This window comes from Narcine bancroftii, chromosome 9 (assembly GCF_036971445.1).
Source record: "Narcine bancroftii isolate sNarBan1 chromosome 9, sNarBan1.hap1, whole genome shotgun sequence".
In the NCBI taxonomy this organism is placed as follows: Eukaryota; Metazoa; Chordata; class Chondrichthyes; order Torpediniformes; family Narcinidae; genus Narcine; species Narcine bancroftii.
In genome coordinates, this window is record NC_091477.1 from 75,805,746 (window position 1) to 75,829,117 (window position 23,372).

Genomic DNA, 23,372 nt, shown 5'->3' on the forward strand with positions numbered 1-23,372 from the left:
ACACATGGCCAGGTCATGACCACACATGGCCAGATCAACTACACTACACCAAGCATACTCTTCCAGATGCAACGACCACACATGGCCAGGTCATGGCCACACATGGCCAGATCAGCTACACCACACCAAGCATACTCTTCCAGATGCAATGACCACACATGGCCAGGTCATGACCACACATGGCCAGATCAGCTACACTACACCAAGCATACTCTTCCAGATGCAACGAGCACACATGGCCAGGTCATGACCACACATGGCCAGATCAGCTACACAACACCAAGCATGCTCTTCCAGATGCAACGCCCACACATGGCCAGGACATGACACACATGGCCAGATCAGCTACACTACACCAAGCATACTCTTCCAAATGCAACGTCCACACATGGCCAGGTCATGACCACACATGGGCAGATCAGCTACACTACACCAAGCATACTCTTCCAGATGCAATGACCACACATGGCCAGGTCATGACCACATATGGCCAGATCAGCTACACTACACCAAGCATACTCTTCCAGATGCAACGACCACACATGGCCAGGTCATGACCACACATGGCCAGATCAGCTACACTATACCAAGCATACTTTTCCAGATGCAAAGACCACACATGGCCAGGTCATGACACACATGGCCAGATCAGCTACACTACACCAAGCATACTCTTCCAAATGCAACGACAACACATGGCCAGGTCATGACCACACATGGCCAGATCAGCTACACTACACCAGCATACTCTTCCAGATGCAACGACCACACATGGCCAGGTCATGACCACACATGGCCAGATCAGCTACACTACACAAAGCATACTCTTCCAGATGCAACGACCACACATGGCCAGGTCATGACACACATGGCCAGATCAGCTACACTACACCAAGCATACTCTTCCAAATGCAACGACCACACATGGCCAGGTCATGACCACACATGGCCAGATCAGCTACACTACACCAAGCATAATCTTCCAGATGCAACGACCACACATGGCCAGGTCATGACCACACATGGCCTGATCAGCTACAATACACCAAGCATACTCTTCCAGATGCAACGACCACACATGGTCAGGTCATGATCACACATGGCCAGATCAGCTACACTACACCAAGCATACTCTTCCAGATGCAATGACCACACATGGCCAGGTCATGACCACACATGGCCAGATCAGCTACACTACGCCAAGCATACTCTTCCAGATGCAACGACCACACATGGCCAGGTCATGACCACACATGGCCAGATCAGCTACACTACGCCAAGCATACTCTTCCAGATGCAACGACCACACATGGCCAGGTCATGACACCCATGGCCAGATCAGCTACACTACACCAAGCATACTCTTCCAAATGCAACGACCACACATGGCCAGGTCATGACCACACATGGCCAGATCAGCTACACGACACCAAGCATACTCTTCCAGATGCAATGACCACACATGGCCAGGTCATGACCACACATGGCCAGATCAGCTACACTACACCAAGCATACTCTTCCAGATGCAACGACCACACATGGCCAGGTCATGACCACAGAAGGCCAGATCAGCTACACTACACAAAGCATACTCTTCCAGTTGCAACGACCACACATGGCCAGGTCATGGCCACACATGGCCAGATCAGCTACACTACACCAAGCATACTCTTCCAGATGCAACGACCACACATGGCCAGGTCATGTCCACACATGGCCAGATCAGGTACACTACACCAAGCATACTCTTCCAGATGCAACGACCACACATGGCCAGGTCATGTCCACACATGGCCAGATCAGCTAGACTACACCAAGCATACTCTTCCACATGCAGCGAACACACATGGCCAGGTCATGACCACACATGGCCAGATCAGCTACACTACACCAAGCATACTCCTCCAGATGCAACGACCACACATGGCCAGGTCATGATCACAGATAGCCAGATCAGCTACACTACACCAAGCATACTCTTCCAGATGCATCGACCACACATGGCCAGGTCATGACCACACATGGTCAGATCAGCTACACTTCACCAAGCATACTCTTCCAGATGCAACGAACACACATGGCAAGGTCATGACCACACATGGCCAGATCAGCTACACTACACCAAGCATACTCTTCCAGATGCAATGACCACACATGGCCAGGGCATGACACACATGGCCAGATCAGCTACACTACACCAAGCATACTCTTCCAAATGCAACGACCACACATGGCCAGGTCATGACCACACATGGCCAGATCAGCTACACTACACCAAGCATACTCTTCCAGATGCAACGACCACACATGGCCAGGTCATGACCACACACGGCCAGATCAGCTACACTACACCAAGCATACTCTTCCAAATGCAACGTCCAGACATGGCCAGGTCATGACCACACATGGCCAGATCAGCTACACTACACCAAGCATACTCTTCCAGATGCAGTGACCACACATGGCCAGGTCATGACCACACATGGCCAGATCAGCTACACTACACCAAGCATACTTTCCCAGATGCAACGACCACACATGGCCAAGTCATGACCACACATGGCCAGATCAGCTACACTACACCAAGCATACTCTTCCAGATGCAACGACCACACATGGCCAAGTCATGACACACATGGCCAGATCAGCTACACTACACCAAGCATACTCTTCCAGATGCAACGACCACACATGGCCAGGTCATGACCACACATGGCCAGATCAACTACACTACACCAAGCATACTCTTCCAGATGCAACGACCACACATGGCCAGGTCATGACCACACATGGCCAGATCAGCTACACTACACCAAGCATACTCTTACAGATGCAATGACCACACATGGCCAGGTCATGACCACACATGACCAGGTCAGCTACACTACACCAAGCATACTCTTCCAGATGCAACCAGCACACATGGCCAGGTCATGACCACACATGGCCAGATCAGCTACACAACACCAAGCATGCTCTTCCAGATGCAACGACCACACATGGCCAGGTCATGACACACACGGCCAGATCAGCTACACTACACCAAGCATACTCTCCCAAATGCAACGTCCACACATGGCCAGGTCATGACCACATATGGCCAGATCAGCTACACTACACCAAGCATACTCTTCCAGATGCAACGATCACACATGGCCAGGTCATGACCACACATGGCCAGATCAGCTACACTACGCCAAGCATACTCTTCCAGATGCAACGACCACACATGGCCAGGTCATGACCACACATGGCCAGATCAGCTACACTACACCAAGCATACTCTTCCAGATGCAACGACCACACATGGCCAGGTCATGACACACATGGCCAGATCAGCTACACTACACCAAGCATACTCTTCCAAATGCAACGACCAAACATGGCCAGGTCATGACCACACATGGCCAGATCAGCTACACTACACCAAGCATACTCTTCCAGATGCAATGACCACACATGGCCAGGTCATGACCACACATGGCCAGATCAGCTACACTACACCAAGCATACTCTTCCAGATGCAACGACCACACATGGCCAGGTCATGACCACACATGGCCAGATCAGCTACACTACACCAAGCATACTTTTCCACATGCTACGACCACACATGGCCAGGTCATGACACACATGGCCAGATCAGCTACAATACACCAAGCATACTCTTCCAAATGCAATGACCACACATGGCCAGGTCATGACCACACATGGCCAGATCAGCTACACTACACCAAGCACACTTTTCCAAAGGCAACGACCACACATGGCCAGGTCATGACCACACATGGCCAGATCAGCTACACTACACCAAGCATACTCTTCCAGATGCAATGATCACACATGGCCAGGTCATGACCACACATGGCCAGATCAGCTACACTACACCAAGCATACTCTTCCAGATGCAACGACCACACATGGCCAGGTCATGACCACACATGGCCAGATCAACTACACTACACCAAGCATACTCTTCCAGATGCAACGACCACACATGGCCAGGTCATGGCCACACATGGCCAGATCAGCTACACCACACCAAGCATACTCTTCCAGATGCAATGAGCACACATGGCCAGGTCATGACCACACATGGCCAGATCAGCTACACTACACCAAGCATACTCTTCCAGATGCAACGAGCACACATGGCCAGGTCATGACCACACATGGCCAGATCAGCTACACAACACCAAGCATGCTCTTCCAGATGCAACGACCACACATGGCCAGGTCATGACACACATGGCCAGATCAGCTACACTACACCAAGCATAATCTTCCAAATGCAACGTCCACACATGGCCAGGTCATGACCACACATGGGCAGATCAGCTACACTACACCAAGCATACTCTTCCAGATGCAATGACCACACATGGCCAGGTCATGACCACATATGGCCAGATCAGCTACACTACACCAAGCATACTCTTCCAGATGCAACGACCACACATGGCCAGGTCATGACCACACATGGCCAGATCAGCTACACTACACCAAGCATACTTTTCCAGATGCAAAGACCACACATGGCCAGGTCATGACACACATGGCCAGATCAGCTACACTACACCAAGCATACTCTTCCAAATGCAACGACCACACATGGCCAGGTCATGACCACACATGGCCAGATCAGCTACACTACACCAGCATACTCTTCCAGATGCAACGACCACACATGGCCAGGTCATGACCACACATGGCCAGATCAGCTACACTACACAAAGCATACTCTTCCAGATGCAACGACCACACATGGCCAGGTCATGACACACATGGCCAGATCAGCTACACTACACCAAGCATACTCTTCCAAATGCAACGACCACACATGGCCAGGTCATGACCACACATGGCCAGATCAGCTACACTACACCAAGCATACTCTTCCAGATGCAACGACCACACATGGCCAGGTCATGACCACACATGGCCTGATCAGCTACACTACACCAAGCATACTCTTCCAGATGCAACGACCACACATGGCCAGGTCATGATCACACATGGCCAGATCAGCTACACTACACCAAGCATACTCTTCCAGATGCAATGACCACACATGGCCAGGTCATGACCACACATGGCCAGATCAGCTACACTACGCCAAGCATACTCTTCCAGATGCAACGACCACACATGGCCAGGTCATGACCACACATGGCCAGATCAGCTACACTACACCAAGCATACTCTTCCAGATGCAACGACCACACATGGCCAGGTCATGACACACATGGCCAGATCAGCTACACTACACCAAGCATACTCTTCCAAATGCAACGACCACACATGGCCAGGTCATGACCACACATGGCCAGATCAGCTACACTACACCAAGCAAACTCTTCCAGATGCAATGACCACACATGGCCAGGTCATGACCACACATGGCCAGATCAGCTACACTACACCAAGCATACTCTTCCAGATGCAACGACCACACATGGCCAGGTCATGACCACACATGGCCAGATCAGCTACACTACACCAAGCATACTTTTCCACATGCAACGACCACACATGGCCAGGTCATGACACACATGGCCAGATCAGCTACAATACACCAAGCATACTCTTCCAAATGCAATGACCACACATGGCCAGGTCATGACCACACATGGCCAGATCAGCTACACTACACCAAGCATACTTTTCCAAAGGCAACGACCACACATGGCCAGGTCATGACCACACATGGCCAGATCAGCTACACTACACCAAGCATACTCTTCCAGATGCAATGATCACACATGGCCAGGTCATGACCACACATGGCCAGATCAGCTACACTACACCAAGCATACTCTTCCAGATGCAACGACCACACATGGCCAGGTCATGACCACACATGGCCAGATCAGCTACACTACACCAAGCATACTATTCCACATGCAACGACCACACATGGCCAGGTCATGACCACACATGGCCAGATCAGCTACACTACACCAAGCATACTCTTCCAGATGCAACGACCACACATGGCCAGGTCATGACCACACATGGCCAGATCAGCTACACTACACCAAGCATACTCTTCCAGATGCAATGACCACACATGGCCAGGTCATGACCACACATGGCCAGATCAGCTACACTACACCAGCATACTCTTCCAGATGCAACGACTACACATGGCCAGGTCATGACCACACATGGCCAGATCAGCTACACTACACCAAGCATACTTTTCCAGATGCAACGACCACACATGGACAGGTCATGACACACATGGCCAGATCAGCTACACTAAACCAAGCATACTCTTCCAAATGCAACGTCCACACATGGCCAGGTCATGACCACACATGGCCAGATCATCTACACTACACCAAGCATACTCTTCCAGATGCAACGACCACACATGGCCAGGTCATGACACACATGGCCAGATCAGCTACACAACACCAAGCACACTCTTCCAAATGCAACGACCACACATGGCCAGGTCATGTCCACACATGGCCCGAACAGCTACACTACACCAAGCATACTCTTCCAGATGCAATGACCACACATGGCCAGGTCATGACCACACATGGCCAGATCAGCTACACTACACCAAGCATACTCTTCCAGATGCAACGACCACACATGGCCAGGTCATGACCACACATGGCCAGATCAGCTACACTACACCAAGCATACTATTCCAGATGCAACGACCACACATGGCCAGGTCATGACACACATGGCCAGATCAGCTACACTACACCAAGCATACTCTTCCAAATGCAACGTCCACACATGGCCAGTTCATGACTACACATGGCCAGATCAGCTACACTACACCAAGCATACTCTTGCAGATGCAATGACCACACATGGCCAGGTCATGACCACACATGGCCAGATTAGCTACACTACACCAAGCATACTCTTCCAGATGCAACGACCACACAATGCCAGGTCATGACCACACATGGCCAGATCAGCTACACTACATCAAGCATACTTTTCCAGATGCAACGACCACACATGGCCAGGTCATTACACACAATGCCAGATCAGCTACACTTCAGCAAGCATACTCTTCCAAATGCAACGACCACACATGGCCAGGTCATGACCACACATGGCCAGATCAGCTACACTACACCAAGCATACTCTTCCAGATGCAACGACCACACATGGCCAGGTTATGACCACACATGGCCAGATCAGCTACACTACACCAAGCATACACTTCCAGATGCAACGACCACACATGGCCAGGTCATGACCACACATGGCCAGATCAGCTACACTACACCAAGCATACTCTTCCAGATGCAACGACCACACATGGCCAGGTCATGACACACATGGCCAGATCAGCTACACTACACCAAGCATACTCTTCCAAATGGAACGACCACACATGGCCAGATCAGCTACACTACACCAAGCATACTCTTCCAGATGCAACGACCACACATGGCCAAGTCATGACCACACATGGCCAGATCAGCTACACTACACCAAGCATACTCTTCCAGATGCAACGACCACACATGGCCAGGTCATGACCACACATGGCCAGATCAGCTACACCACACCAAGCATACACTTCCAGATGCAACGACCACACATGGCCAGGTCATGACCACACATGGCCAGATCAGCTACACTACACCAAGCATACTCTTCCAGATGCAACGACAACACATGGCCAGGTCATGACCACACATGGCCAGATCAGCTACACTACACCAAGCATACTCTTCCAAATGCAACGACCACACATGGCCAGGTCATGACCACACATGGCCAGATCAGCTACACTACACCAAGCATACTCTTCCAGATGCAACGACCACACATGGCTAGGTCATGACCACACATGGCCAGATCAGCTACACTACACCAAGCATACTCTTCCAGATGCAACGACCACACATGGCCATGTCATGACCACACATGGCCAGATCAGCTACACTACACCAAGCATACTCTTCCAGATGCAACAACCACACATGGCCAGGTCATGACCACACATGGCCAGATCAGCTACACTACACCAAGCATACTCTTCCAGATGCAATGACCACACATGGCCAGGTCATGACCACACATGGCCAGATCAGCTACACTACACCAAGCATACTCTTCCAGATGCAACGACCACACATGGCCAGGTCATGACCACACATGGCCAGATCAGCTACACTACACCAAGCATACTCTTCCAGATGCAAGGACCACACATGGCCAGGTCATGACCACACATGGCCAGATCAGCTACACTACACCAAGCATACTCTTCCAGATGCAACGACCACACATGGCCAGGTCATGACCACACATGTCCAGATCAGCTACACTACACCAAGCATACTCTTCCAGATGCAACGACCACACATGGCCAGGTCATGACCACACATGGCCAGATCAGCTACACTACACCAAGCATACTCTTCCATATGCAACGACCACACATGGCCAGGTCATGACCACACATGGCCAGATCAGCTACACTACACCAAGCATACTCTTCCAGATGCAACGACCACACATGGCCAGGTCATGACCACACATGGCCAGATCAACTTCACTACACCAAGCATACTCTTCCAGATGCAACGACCACACATGGCCAGGTCATGGCCACACATGGCCAGATCAGCTAAACTACACCAAGCATACTCTTCCAGATGCAATGACCACACATGGCCAGGTCATGACCACACATGGCCAGATCAGCTACACTACACCAAGCATACTCTTCCAGATGCAACGAGCACACATGGCCAGGTCATGACCACACATGGCCAGATCAGCTACACAACACCAAGCATGCTCTTTCAGATGCAACGACCACACATGGCCAGGTCATGACACACATGGCCAGATCAGCTACACTACACCAAGCATACTCTTCCAAATGCAACGTCCACACATGGCCAGGTCATGACCACACATGGGCAGATCAGCTACACTACACCAAGCATACTCTTCCAGATGCAATGACAACACATGGCCAGGTCATGACCACATATGGCCAGGTCAGCTACACTACACCAAGCATACTCTTCCAGATGCAACGACCACACATGGCCAGGTCATGACCACACATGGCCAGATCAGCTACACTACACCAAGCATACTTTTCCAGATACAATGACCACACATGGCCAGGTCATGACACACATGGCCAGATCAGCTACACTACACCAAGCATACTCTTCCAAATGCAACGACCACACATGGCCAGGTCATGACCACACATGACCAGATCAGCTACACTACACCAGCATACTCTTCCAGATGCAACGACCACACATGGCCAGGTCATGACCACACATGGCCAGATCAGCTACACTACACCAAGCATACTCTTCCAGATGCAACGACCACACATGGCCAGGTCATGACACACATGGCCAGATCAGCTACACTACACCAAGCATACTCTTCCAAATGCAACGACCACACATGGCCAGGTCATGACCACACATGGCCAGATCAGCTACACGACACCAAGCATACTCTTCCAGATGCAACGACCACACATGGCCAGGTCATGACCACACATGGCCTGATCAGCTACACTACACCAAGCATACTCTTCCAGATGCAACGACCACACATGGCCAGGTCATGACCACACATGGCCAGATCAGCTACACTACACCAAGCATACTCTTCCAGATGCAATGACCACACATGGCCAGGTCATGACCACACATGGCCAGATCAGCTACACTACGCCAAGCATACTCTTCCAGATGCAACGACCACACATGGCCAGGTCATGACCACACATGGCCAGATCAGCTACACTACACCAAGCATACTCTTCCAGATGCAACGACCACACATGGCCAGGTCATGACACACATGGCCAGATCAGCTACACTACACCAAGCATACTCTTCCAAATGCAACGACCACACATGGCCAGGTCATGACCACACATGGCCAGATCAGCTACACTACACCAAGCATACTCTTCCAGATGCAATGACCACACATGGCCAGGTCATGACCACACATGGCCAGATCAGCTACACTACACCAAGCATACTCTTCCAGATGCAACGACCACACATTGCCAGGTCATGACCACACATGGCCAGATCAGCTACACTACACCAAGCATACTTTTCCACATGCAACGACCACACATGGCCAGGTCATGACACACATGGCCAGATCAGCTACAATACACCAAGCATACTCTTCCAAATGCAATGACCACACATGGCCAGGTCATGACCACACATGGCCAGATCAGCTACACTACACCAAGCATACTTTTCCAAATGCAACGACCACACATGGCCAGGTCATGACCACACATGGCCAGATCAGCTACACTACACCAAGCATACTCTTCCAGATGCAATGACCACACATGGCCAGGTCATGACCACACATGGCCAGACCAGCTACACTACACCAAGCATACTCTTCCAGATGCAACGACCACACATGGCCAGGTCATGACCACACATGGCCAGATCAGCTACACTACACCAAGCATACTTTTCCACATGCAACGACCACACATGGCCAGGTCATGACCACACATGGCCAGATCAGCTACACTACACCAAGCATACTCTTCCAGATGCAACGACCACACATGGCCAGGTCATGACCACACATGGCCAGATCAGCTACACTACACCAAGCATACTCTTCCAGATGCAATGACCACACATGGCCAGGTCATGACCACACATGGCCAGATCAGCAACACTACACCAGCATACTCTTCCAGATGCAACGACCACACATGGCCAGGTCATGACCACACATGGCCAGATCAGCTACACTACACCAAGCATACTTTTCCAGATGCAACGACCACACATTGACAGGTCATGACACACATGGCCAGATCAGCTACACTACACCAAGCATACTCTTCCAAATGCAACGTCCACACATGGCCAGGTCATGACCACACATGGCCAGATCAGCTACACTACACCAAGCATACTCTTCCAGATGCAACGACCACACATGGCCAGGTCATGACACACATGGCCAGATCAGCTACACAACACCAAGCACACTCTTCCAAATGCAACGACCACACATGGCCAGGTCATGACCACACATGGCCAGATCAGCTACACTACACCAAGCATACTCTTCCAGATGCAATGACCACACATGGCCAGGTCATGGCCACACATGGCCAGATCAGCTACACTACACCAAGCATACTCTTCCAGATGCAACGACCACACATGGCCAGGTCATGACCACACATGGCCAGATCAGCTACACTACACCAAGCATACTATTCCAGATGCAACGACCACACATGGCCAGGTCATGACACACATGGCCAGATCAGCTACACTACACCAAGCATACTCTTCCAAATGCAACGTCCACACATGGCCAGGTCATGACTACACATGGCCAGATCAGCTACACTACACCAAGCATACTCTTGCAGATGCAATGACCACACATGGCCAGGTCATGACCACACATGGCCAGATTAGCTACACTACACCAAGCATACTCTTCCAGATGCAACGACCACACATGGCCAGGTCATGACCACACACGGCCAGATCAGCTACACTACACAAAGCATACTCTTCCAAATGCAACGACCACACATGGCCAGGTCATGACCACACATGGCCAGATCAGCTACACTACACCAAGCATACTCCTCCAGATGCAACGACCACACATGGCCAGGTCATGACACACATGGCCAGATCAGCTACACTACACCAAGCATACTCTTCCAAATGCAACGACCACACATGGCCAGATCAGCTACACTACACCAAGCATACTCTTCCAGATGCAACGACCACACATGGCCAGGTCATGACCACACATGGCCAGATCAGCTACACTACACCAAGCATACTCTTCCAGATGCAACGACCACACATGGCCAGGTCATGACCACACATGGCCAGATCAGCTACACTACACCAAGCATACTCTTCCAGATGCAACGACCACACATGGCCAGGTCATGACCACACATGGACAGATCAGCTACACTACACCAAGCATACTCTTCCAGATGCAACGACAACACATGGCCAGGTCATGACCACACATGGCCAGATCAGCTACACTACACCAAGCATACTCTTCCAGATGCAACGACCACACATGGCCAGGTCATGACCACACATGGCCAGATCAGCTACACTACACCAAGCATACTCTTCCAGATGCAACGACCACACATGGCCAGGTCATGACCACACATGGCCAGATCAGCTACACTTCACCAAGCATACTCTTCCAGATGCAACGACCACACATGGCCAGGTCATGACCACACATGGCCAGATCAGCTACACTACACCAAGCATACTCTTCCAGATGCAACGACCACACATGGCCAGGTCATGACCACACATGGCCAGATCAGATACACTACACCAAGCATACTCTTCCAGATGCAACGACCACACATGGCCAGGTCATGACCACACATGTCCAGATCAGCTACACTACACCAAGCATACTCTTCCAGATGCAACGACCACACATGGCCAGGTCATGACCACACATGGCCAGATCAGCTACACTACACCAAGCATACTCTTCCATATGCAACAACCACACATGGCCAGGTCATGACCACACATGGCCAGATCAGCTACACTACACCAAGCATACTCTTCCAGATGCAACGACCACACATGGCCAGGTCATGACCACACATGGCCAGATCAGCTACACTACACCAAGCATACTCTTCCAGATGCAACGACCACACATGGCCAGGTCATGACCACACATGGCCAGATCAGCTACACTACACCAAGCATACTCTTCCAGATGCAACGACCACACATGGCCAGGTCATGACCACACATGGCCAGATCAGCTACACTACACCAAGCATACTCTTCCAGATGCAACGACCACACATGGCCAGGTCAAGACCACACATGGCCAGATCAGCTACACTACACCAAGCATACTCTTCCAGATGCAACGACCACACATGGCCAGGTCATGACCACACATGGCCAGATCAGCTACACTACACCAAGCATACTCTTCCAGATGCAATGACCACACATGGCCAGGTCATGACCACACATGGCCAGATCAGCTACACTACACCAAGCATACTCTTCCAGATGCAACGACCACACATGGCCAGGTCATGACCACACATGGCCAGATCAGCTACACTACACCAAGCATACTCTTCCAGATGCAACGACCACACATGGTCAGGTCATGACCACACATGGCCAGATCAGCTACACTACACCAAGCATACTCTTCCAGATGCAACGACCACACATGGCCAGGTCATGACCACACATGGCCAGATCAGCTACACTACACCAAGCATACTCTTCCAGATGCAACGACCACACATGGCCAGGTCATGACCACACATGGCCAGATCAGCTACACTACACCAAGCATACTCTTCCAGATGCAACGACCACACATGGCCAGGTCATGACCACACATGGCCAGATCAGCTACACTACACCAAGCATACTCTTCCAGATGCAACGACCACACATGGCCAGGTCATGACCACACATGGCCAGATCAGCTACACTACACCAAGCATACTCTTCCAGATGCAACGACCACACATGGCCAGGTCATGACCACACATGGCCAGATCAGCTACACTACACCAAGCATACTCTTCCAGATGCAACGACCACACATGGCCAGGTCATGACCACACATGGCCAGATCAGCTACACTACACCAAGCATACTCTTCCAGATGCAACGACCACACATGGCCAGGGAGAGAGAGTGCACCAAGAATTATTTAGCAGATACAATGAGTATATAGTGAGCATTCAGTAGCAGATTCAATGCCACATAAAGAGAGAAGACAGATGCAAGTTTTCAGCTGCTGGAGCAGTGAATATTTATTGCTTGGTACTGCCAGGGTTCCAGGCCAAATATAACAAATTCATAGCCTTATAGAGGTAGCAATCAATGATTAGTGCAATGAACATTCAATTTCAGGTATAGAATACATAGAGCATTTGGTGCCAGGTACAGCATGCATTCTGCACCATAAAAATGCATTGACAGGTACAGTAAACAACCAGTGCCAGTACAGAGAGTATTCAGCGTCACAGTGAGAATCCAGTGCCAGGTACAATAATCTTAACTGCCATGCAACGTGAGCAATATTTTTTTCCCTGCACATCAAGTCTTTAGTCAAAGATATAATTGAATATTTAAATGCAGCATGTATTCAGGAACAAATGCAATGAACATTCAGTATTATTTACAGTAAACTATCAGTGCCAAGAATAGTGGGCAATCAGCAGTGTGTTCAGTCTTTGCTGGGCACAGTTGGCAGTGGTTCAATGCCATTTCAGAAAGGATTAAATGAGAAGTGGTCAGTATTCAGAAGCAGGTACAGCAGTGCCAGGCCCAGCAACACTGAATGAATGGTACACTGAATATACCACTGCAGAAACTGTGAACATACAATAATGCCCCACATTGGCAATGGTAATAGGAACCTGAATGAAAATGACAATGTGTCATTGCAGATGAGCACACACTTACACATCACACACAGCGCCAGACAGAGTACAGTGAAGAAAAGGTGAGAATAAAGTAGCACATGTTTTATTTAATTATTTGATTTTGCAGTAATATATTTTTTAATTAGTGTTAAGCGAACATTTTTCAATTTTAATATCTTATTTCTTTTTAATCTTTTCTGAAGCTTCTGCATGGCCTGAATATTGAGAAACAATGAACAGCTTTAAGGAGCAGGGCAAAGGGATGAGGTTTTGGCAAAAGTCAATGTTTTTCTCAGCAGTCTCAGAAGGGCCTGACTGCAGAAGCAAGGCTACGTATCCCAGTAGGGCCTAGCTATTGAGGACTTAACTTCTGGATGTGAATCAAGTAAGATGCGGTCAAGGTGTACCATCAATGAGTGTGGAAAACAAATCACAAATGCAAAACCAGCCAATGGTACAGATAAAAGAGGTTGCTAAGATATTGAGGCAGTCTGGGTACCCTTTTCAACACAGGGCATTTCACCATCCATATGGAAGGACTTTCATTACCTTGGTATCCTCCATTTCTTGCTGAGAGCCGCGCCACTCCTTGTGGCCCTCGTTAATTGCCTGGTAATAGTCACCTCGGCTCTGGTGTATCACGGTGCTTTTGGATTTCCGAATAGATTCTTGCCTTTGCTTTGATACAGGAGGCTCCTCCAGTGGGAGCTGGAAAGAGAAAGCAGGGTGCAAGGTTAATCAGTCAGAAGCACAAGACAGAGTCTAAGATTTGAGATTGGAAAGCATCAAATGTATCACACCAGTCAAAAAAGAGAGTGGAAGTGTGGGCCCATTATCTGGACAACTTTAAAATCTATTGCAGGGAATGGCTAGGAAGGGATATGGAAAACCATGGTACGACTAAGCACTGTGAAAAGGACCATTGCTTTCAAAATAGGGTGAAGAGATTTTCAATCAGTAAAGTAATAGGGTAGGGGGACATTTTGTAAAACATTCAGGGAGGTGCAGCAAAAATTATCGCACCCTTTTCCATTAAGTTCTTTAGTTCCACGGCATTCATTCCTTACACAGCAATCCACAAGTGATGCTATGCTAGTTGACTCGCGTTGATGTTTAGCTATGTGGAACCTGCCTCTCACAGTGCATCCTAGTTATATGCTTGGTCCTTAAATTACGCTTATCATAGAACAATACACCACAGTACAGGCTCTTCGGCCCTCGACGTGGTATTGACCCACATATCCTTCCTTAAATAAAAGTACTAAATTCTCCCTACCCCTTAACCCTCTTTCTTTCATCCATGTGTCTCTTAAATTCCCCCAATATTTCAGCCTCCACCACCATCCCTAACTCTATTTAAAGTAATTACCCTAATGTCTCCCCCTAAACTTCCAACCCTTCCCTTTGTACATGTTGTAGTGTGTGTCGAAAGAACCAAAGACTTGTTGATCCAAACCAAGGCTTTTATTAACTAAAAGACTGGAGCATATCATAAGTAGGTCGACCAGACCAGAATGAACTGGTCTGGCTAGAAGCAATCCTTTAAGACCTGCCAGTAGGTGTGGCTATACTCTCAGCCAATCACAGTCATCTTACACTACAATCTGTACATATACACATTGGTGATAGAATCTGTACTTTCACATTCACCCCTTCTTTGAGAACTGACCCCAGGGTGGATGGAAGTTAGGGGCTGTACCGGTCATGGGGCCTGACCGTCTGGCATGACCGCCATGGTGCCTGGATTGGGGTCACCGTAGCGTCGCCGGCAGGCCCGTAGGGTGCGGCCACTGCTTTGCTCAATTCCCCAATAGCATTGTCAACAATCTGGCCTGAGCTGGTTGGGTGGTGGTGGTCCCTCTGTTCAAGCACATGACCTGGGGGAGAAGGAATAGGGGGAGGTTGGGTTAAAGGCACTGCTGTGCCTGATTCGGCTTGGGCTAGGTCCTTTACCGAGACTGTGTCCTCCCCCCTGTCCGGGTACTCAATATAGGCATAATGTGGGTTCACATGGAGCAGAATGACTCAGTCAACCAAGGAGTCATTCTTTGAGTACCGGACGTGGCGTCGTAAGAGGACCGGACCGGGAACTGTGAGCCATGCCAGTATGGTCGTTCCCGACTCAGATTCCCTCGGGAAAGAGAACATCCTTTCATGGGAGGTGGCATTGGTTGCAGTGCATAAGAGGGAGCAGATGGAGTGTAGGGCACGAGTGAGCACATCCTGCCAGCGAGAGGTGGGGAGACCTTTGGACCAGAGACCAAGCGTAACTGCTTTCCAGACGGTGGCATTCTCTCTTTCTACTTGCCCATTAGCGCGTGGGTTATAGCTGGTGGTCCTGCTTGAAGCAATACCACTCTCCAGAAGGTACTGCTGCAGCTCTGCGCTCATAAACGAGGACCCCCTGTCACCGTGGATGTAATTGGGGTACCCGAAGAAGGCGAAGATGCTGTGCATGGCCTCTATAACTGAGGAGGCAGTCATGTCTGAGCAGGGCACAGCGAACGGGAAGCGGGAGTACTCGTCGATGGCTGTAAGGATGTAGGTGTTACAGTTGGTCGACGGTAGGGGCCCCTTGAAGTCTCCGCTGAGACGCTCAAAGGGGCGGGTGGCTTTGATGACATGGGCGTTCTCCGGATGGAAGAAGTGGAGCTTGCACTCAGCGCACACCGGGCAGGCTTGGGTCATGGAGCAAATCTCCTCGACCGTATAGGGCAGGTTGCGAGCTTTGACAAATTGCATGAACCGAGTGACCCCTGGATGACAGAGCTCCTCGTGGAGTTTCTGCAGCCTGTCCAGTTGTATGTTGGGGCAAGTCCCCCTGGAGAGCACATCTGGTGGGTCGTTGAGTTTACCAGGCCAATACAGTATGTCATAATTAAAGGTGGAGAGCTCGATTCTCCACCTGGCGATTTTGTCATTCTTGATCTTACCTCGTTGGGTATTGCTAAACATGAAGGAGTCAGTAATGTGAAGCGCCTGCCAGTGAAGTAGTGTCTCCAACGACGTACTGCTTCGACTATGGCCTGGGCCTCCTTCTCGACAGAGGAGTGTCAGCTCTCGGGTCCCTGGAGGGTTCTGGAGAAGAAGGCTACAGCCGGCCAGCCTGGTTCAAAGTGGCTGCCAGTGCAAAGTCGGATGCATTGCTCTCGACTTGGAACGGAATGGACTCGTCGATGGCGTGCAGCAGCGATGTCCCACTTGATGCGGTCGAAGGCCGCTCTGGCTTCAGTTGACAGGGGAAAAGAGGTGGTCTTGATGAGTGGCCATGCCTTATCGGCATAGTGTGGAACCCATTGGGCATAGTAAGAGAAAAAGCCCAGGCAGCGTCTGAGTGCCTTCTGGGTGTGGGGGAGGGGAAAGTCCATGAGGGGACTCATGCAGTCAGGGTCCAGCATGACCACCCCGTTCTCCACCACACAACTCAAAATTGCGAGCCGAGTGGTCCAGAAGACACACTTGTCGAAATTGTAGGCCAGGTGCAGTCGAGCTGCAGTCTGAAAAAAATTCTCAAGGTTGGCATCATGATCCTCTGTGTCATGGCCACAGATGGTGACATTGTCCAGATACGGGAAAGAGGCAGTCAGCCCATTTTGGTCCACCATCTGGTCCATTTCCCACTGGAAGACCGCGACGCCATTTGTGACACCAAAAGGGTACCCTGAGGAATTGATACAGCTGCCCATTCGCTTCGAAGGCCATGAAAGGTTGGTCTTCTTGGCGGATCGGGAGCTGATGATAGGCTGAACGCAAGTCAATGGTGGAAAATACACAGTAATGGGTGATCTGCTTCACCACATCTGTGATCTGTGGAAGGGGGTACGCATCCAGGAGTGCGAAGTGGTTGATAGTCTGGCTGTAGTCAACCACCATCTGTGGCTTCTCCCCGTTTTTAACAACCAGCACCTGGGCCCTCCATGGACTCAAGCTAGGTTCGATAATGCCCTCGTCCAACAGTCTGCGCACCTCACTTGTGATGAATTTCCTGTGTTCATAACCATATTGCCGGCTTTTGGTGGCCACAGGCTTCCAGCCAGGGGTGATACTTGCGAAAAGCGCTGGTGGAACAACTCGGAGGGTGGAGAGAGGGAGGCCCCGGGACGCAGGGGCAGGAAGCTTCCCGGGTGGAGTAGTTACAGACGGAGAGTGGAGTGTGAGGACCCCCCCACCCCACCCCACCCCACCCCCCCACCCCACCCCACAAAGTGCAGGGAAATGATTTGAAACTGGCACAGAAAATCCCAGCAGTGCAGGGGCACACAATTGGGGAAGGACTAATAGTTTGAAGTCTGTGAACATGATGCCCTGGACTTTCAGGGACACCACGCAGTACCTCTTTACCCCAGTCAAATGCAATCTGGTCGCCAATGAAATTAGAGAATAGCCAGTCTGCAACGGTGGGCCAGGTCTGGGCGGATAAAACTGTCAGTTGACAGTTGGTATCGTGTCCATGCACTTTAGTCAGTTCCATAGCTTTTGTGAGTGGTTGGAGGGGGGGGGTCCTGGTCGAGGGTTATTGATGCAGTGACTTGTAATTGGGACAGTGGAGTCGTGCGTGATGACATCATGCAAACAGTTGGGCCTGAAGAGACAGCGTCAAGGAGTTGATGTTGTTGCCTTCAGTCTGCTCTAGGTGTTGGCCAGCCAATGGTAAGTGTTGGGGGTCACTGCTTGCTGTTGGCGGTGGGGCGATCAGTCGGGCGGTCGGCAGCATCAGTTGCAGTTGCAGGTACCTGGTCAGCTGCCTCGTTGGTGGTGGGTCCCTGGGCGGAGGCGGCCGTTGAGGTCAGCTGGGGCCTGGTCAGACGTTGCCATGCGAGGTAGGGTGAACATCATTACGGCGAGGGTGGGTTGTACCTTCTGAGCTCAGTGTCTGCACCGTGACGTCAGGCGCTACCGCACGGTAGAGCCCTGGCTCTCATTGGATGAGAGCTCTGAAGAAGAAGTGTTTGAAATGGAGAGTGGCAATTGGGCTTCACACGAGGCACTGTGTTTGATGGTGGCCATTTTGGAGTGACAAATTACAGCAAAGTGACCGGTTTTTTTTTTTTTTTTTTTAAATTTTTTATTTTTCACACCATAAATCACAATAGCCATGATATACACTTTTTCTTTTCCACACATTTACAGTGACTTTTTCTCCCTCCCCCCTCCCTCCTCCCAAGCCACCCCCCCACCCCCCCCCCCCTCATCCATTTTAGGTATACAATCTAGGTTGCATTAATTCAGTTAGACAATGTTGTCATTCAACAAAAATACACCAGAAATTCTACTGAGTCCATTCTTTTCTTTTCTTCTCCTTCCATCAACTTAGGTAATGTTTGTTCCCGGTAGGTTTTCGCTATTGTATTTAATGTACGGCTCCCATACTTGTTCGAATATTTCAATATTATTTCTTAAACTATATGTTATTTTTTCTAATGGAATACATTTATTCATTTCTATATACCATTGTTGTATTTTCAAATGATCTTCCATTTTCCAGGTTGACATAATACATTTTTTTGCTACGGCTAGGGCTATCTTGACAAATCTTTTTTGTGCATCTTCCAAGTCAATTCCAAATTCTTTATTTTTTATGTTACTTAGGAGAAAGATCTCTGGATTCTTTGGTATATTGTTTTCTGTTATTTTATTTAATATCTGATTGAGATCATCCCAAAATTTTTCTACTCTCTCACATGTCCAGATTGCATGAATTGTTGTTCCCCTTTCTTTTTTACATCGAAAACATCTATCAGATACTGTTGGGTCCCATTTATTTAACTTTTGCGGTGTAATGTATAGTCTGTGTAACCAATTATATTGTATCATACGCAGCCTCGTATTTATTGTATTTCTCATCGTTCCAGAGCATAACTTCTCCCATGTTTCCTTTTTTATCTTTATATTTAAATCTTGTTCCCATTTTTGTTTAGTTTTACCATTTGTTTCCTCATTCTCCTTTTCTTGCAGTTTAATATACATATTTTTTATAAATCTTTTGATTAACATTGTATCTGTAATCACATATTCAAGGTTACTTCCCTCTGGTAAACTCAAGTTGCTTCCTAATTTATCTTTCAAGTAGGATCTCAGTTGGTAATATGCCAGCGCTGTATCTCCAGTTATATTGTACTTATCTCTCATTTGTTCAAAGGATAAGAATCTACTTCCTGAAAAACAATTTTCTATTCTTTTAATCCCTTTTTTTTCCCATTTTCTAAAGGCAAGGTTGTCTATTGTAAAAGGGAGTAGCTTATTTTGCGTCAATATTAGTTTTGGTATTTGGTAATTTATTTTATTTCTTTCTACATGAATCTTCTTCCATATATTGAGGAGATGGTGTAATACTGGAGAAGTTCTATGTTGTACCAATTTTTCGTCCCATTTATATAATATGTGTTCAGGTATCTTTTCCCCTATTTTATCTAATTCTAGTCTCGTCCAGTCTGGTTTTTCCCTTGTTTGATAAAAATCTGATAGGTACCTTAATTGTGCGGCTCTATAATAATTTTTGAAGTTTGGCAATTGTAAGCCTCCTTGTTTATACCATTCTGTTAATTTATCTAGTGCTATCCTCGGTTTCCCCCCTCTCCATAAAAATCTCCTTATTATTTTCTTTAACTCTTTGAAGAATTTTTCTGTCAGTTGTATTGGCAATGCCTGAAATAAGTATAGTATCCTTGGAAAAATGTTCATTTTAATACAGTTTATCCTTCCTATCAGTGTTAGTGGTAGCTCTTTCCAATGCTCTAAATCGTCCTGTAATTTTTTCATTAGTGGATTGTAATTGAGTTTATATAATTGGCCTAGATTTTTGTTTATTTGCACACCTAGGTATCTTATTGCCTGCGTTTGCCATCTGAATGGGGATTCCTCCTTAAATTTTGAGAAATCCGCGTTATTCATAGGCATTGCTTCACTTTTATTTACGTTTATCTTGTATCCCGACACTTCTCCATATTCCTTCAATTTCTTATATAGTTCTTTTATTGATAGTTCTGGTTCTGTTAAGTACACTATCACATCATCCGCAAACAGACTGATTTTATATTCCCTGTCTTTTATTTTTATTTCTTTTATATTATTATCTCTTCTTATCGATTCTGCTAGTGGTTCTATAGCTAGCGCAAACAATAATGGTGATAGTGGGCATCCCTGCCGCGTTGACCTGCTTAAGTTAAATTGCTTTGATACATGTCCATTTACTCAAAGTGACCGGTTTTAATGCACTTCTGACATCTAGCTTTTCTCACTGGGCACTGAGACCTGCTGTGCTTATTCCTCCCGCAGAAATAATACTTTGTGGTTGCATCGGGCAGCATGGCGACAGTAGTAGGGTAGAGGGAGGGCATCCTACTCACATCATGTTGTGGGGTCCAGCCCCGAGAATACATGTCCATACTTAAGACCGCAGCCTCCATCGTCTCTGCGATCCGGATCACGTCCTCTAGGTTTTCTCCCCCGTGCTCTAGAGGGCACTGCCTCACATCATTCGATCGAACCTTGGCCACATAGACATCCCGAATGAAATCATCTGTGGTGTTGGTGCAGGCACAGTCCCTGCCCATTTCCCTTAGTGCCTGAATATAAGCTTTACAGGACTCACTGGGCTGTTGCCTCCTTGTAGCAAGTTTGTACCAAGCATAGACCCTGTTCACCTGTCACTCGGAGTGCCCTTTCAGCACCTTCATGGGTGTGGCATAAGTGGTCGAGGCCTGGACACTTTGGGGACACCATAGTCATCAATATTAGTAGTTGATGGTTGTCCTCTATCACAGCAAGGTCAGAGAGCTGTAAGTATGTTTCGAAGCATCTCACCCAGTGCTTAAAGTCATTCGAGGCTGTAGCTGATTGTGGGTCAATGTTGAGGCATTTCGGCCGTAGCATACGCTCCATCCCTTCAAAACTTTTTAGTTAATAAAATTATAGAGCACGTCGAAAGAACCAAAGACTTGTTGATCCAAACCAAGGCTTTTATTAACTAAAAGACTGGAGCATATCACAAGTAAGTCGACCAGTCCAGAATGACCTGGTCTGGCTAGGAGCAATCCTTTAAGACCTGCCAGTAGGTGTGGCTATATCTCAGCCAATCAGTTATCCTACACTACCATCTGTACATATACACTATCACACACATGTCCTCTGGTGTTTGCTGATTCTGCACTAGGCCTCTCATAATCTTGTAGATCTCTATCAAGTCTCCTCTCATCCTTCTACAATCCAAAGAGAAAAATCCAGCTCTGCTAACCTTGCCTCACAAGACATTTCCCAATCCAGGCAACATCCTGGTAAATCTCCTCTGCACCCTCTCCATAGCTTCCACATCCTTCCTATAATGAGATGACCAGACTGAACACAATACATTAAACATGGTCTTATCAAAGATTTTCAGATGTAACATGACCTTTCTACTCCTGAATTCAATCCCCCATTAATGAATCCCAGCATCCCATAGGCTTTCTTAACTATCCTATCAACCTGTGTGGCAAACAGGAGCGATGTATGAATTTGTACTCCAAAGTCCCTCTGTTCATCCACACTCTTAAGTAATCAATTTTTTAACCCTGTATTCAGCCTTCCGGTTTGTCCTTCCAAAATGCATCACTTCACACTTATCCGGATCAAAATCCATCTGCCATTTTTCTGCCCAACTCTGCATCCTCTCTATATCATCTTGTAACTTTTGACTCTCTTGAGCTCTATCCACAACCACTCCAACCTTCATATCATCCACAAACTTACTGACCCATCCATCTCTTCATCCAGGTCATATTAAGAGCAGGGGTCTCCGAACAGAGCCCTGCAGCACTCCACTAGTCACCAACCTCCAGGCAGAATACTTTCCATCGACTTCTACTCCCTGCTTTCTTCCTACAAGCAATTTTTTTAGTTACATGGCACTCATTTTACAGCATTCATTTGAT

The 23,372-nt window shown here is 48.5% G+C and overlaps 1 protein-coding gene across 5 annotated transcripts in view; it reads right to left on the reverse strand.

Moving 5' to 3' along the window:
* The window catches only part of espnla (espin like a), a 284,051-nt gene that overhangs the window by 96,967 nt on the left and 163,712 nt on the right, over window positions 1-23,372 (reverse strand). For all 5 annotated transcript variants that reach the window (XM_069896536.1, XM_069896534.1, XM_069896533.1 and 2 more), the window contains one exon: window positions 15,013-15,171. In XM_069896536.1, the coding sequence (XP_069752637.1) occupies window positions 15,013-15,171 (159 nt within the window). The remainder of the gene's footprint in view (window positions 1-15,012; window positions 15,172-23,372) is intronic.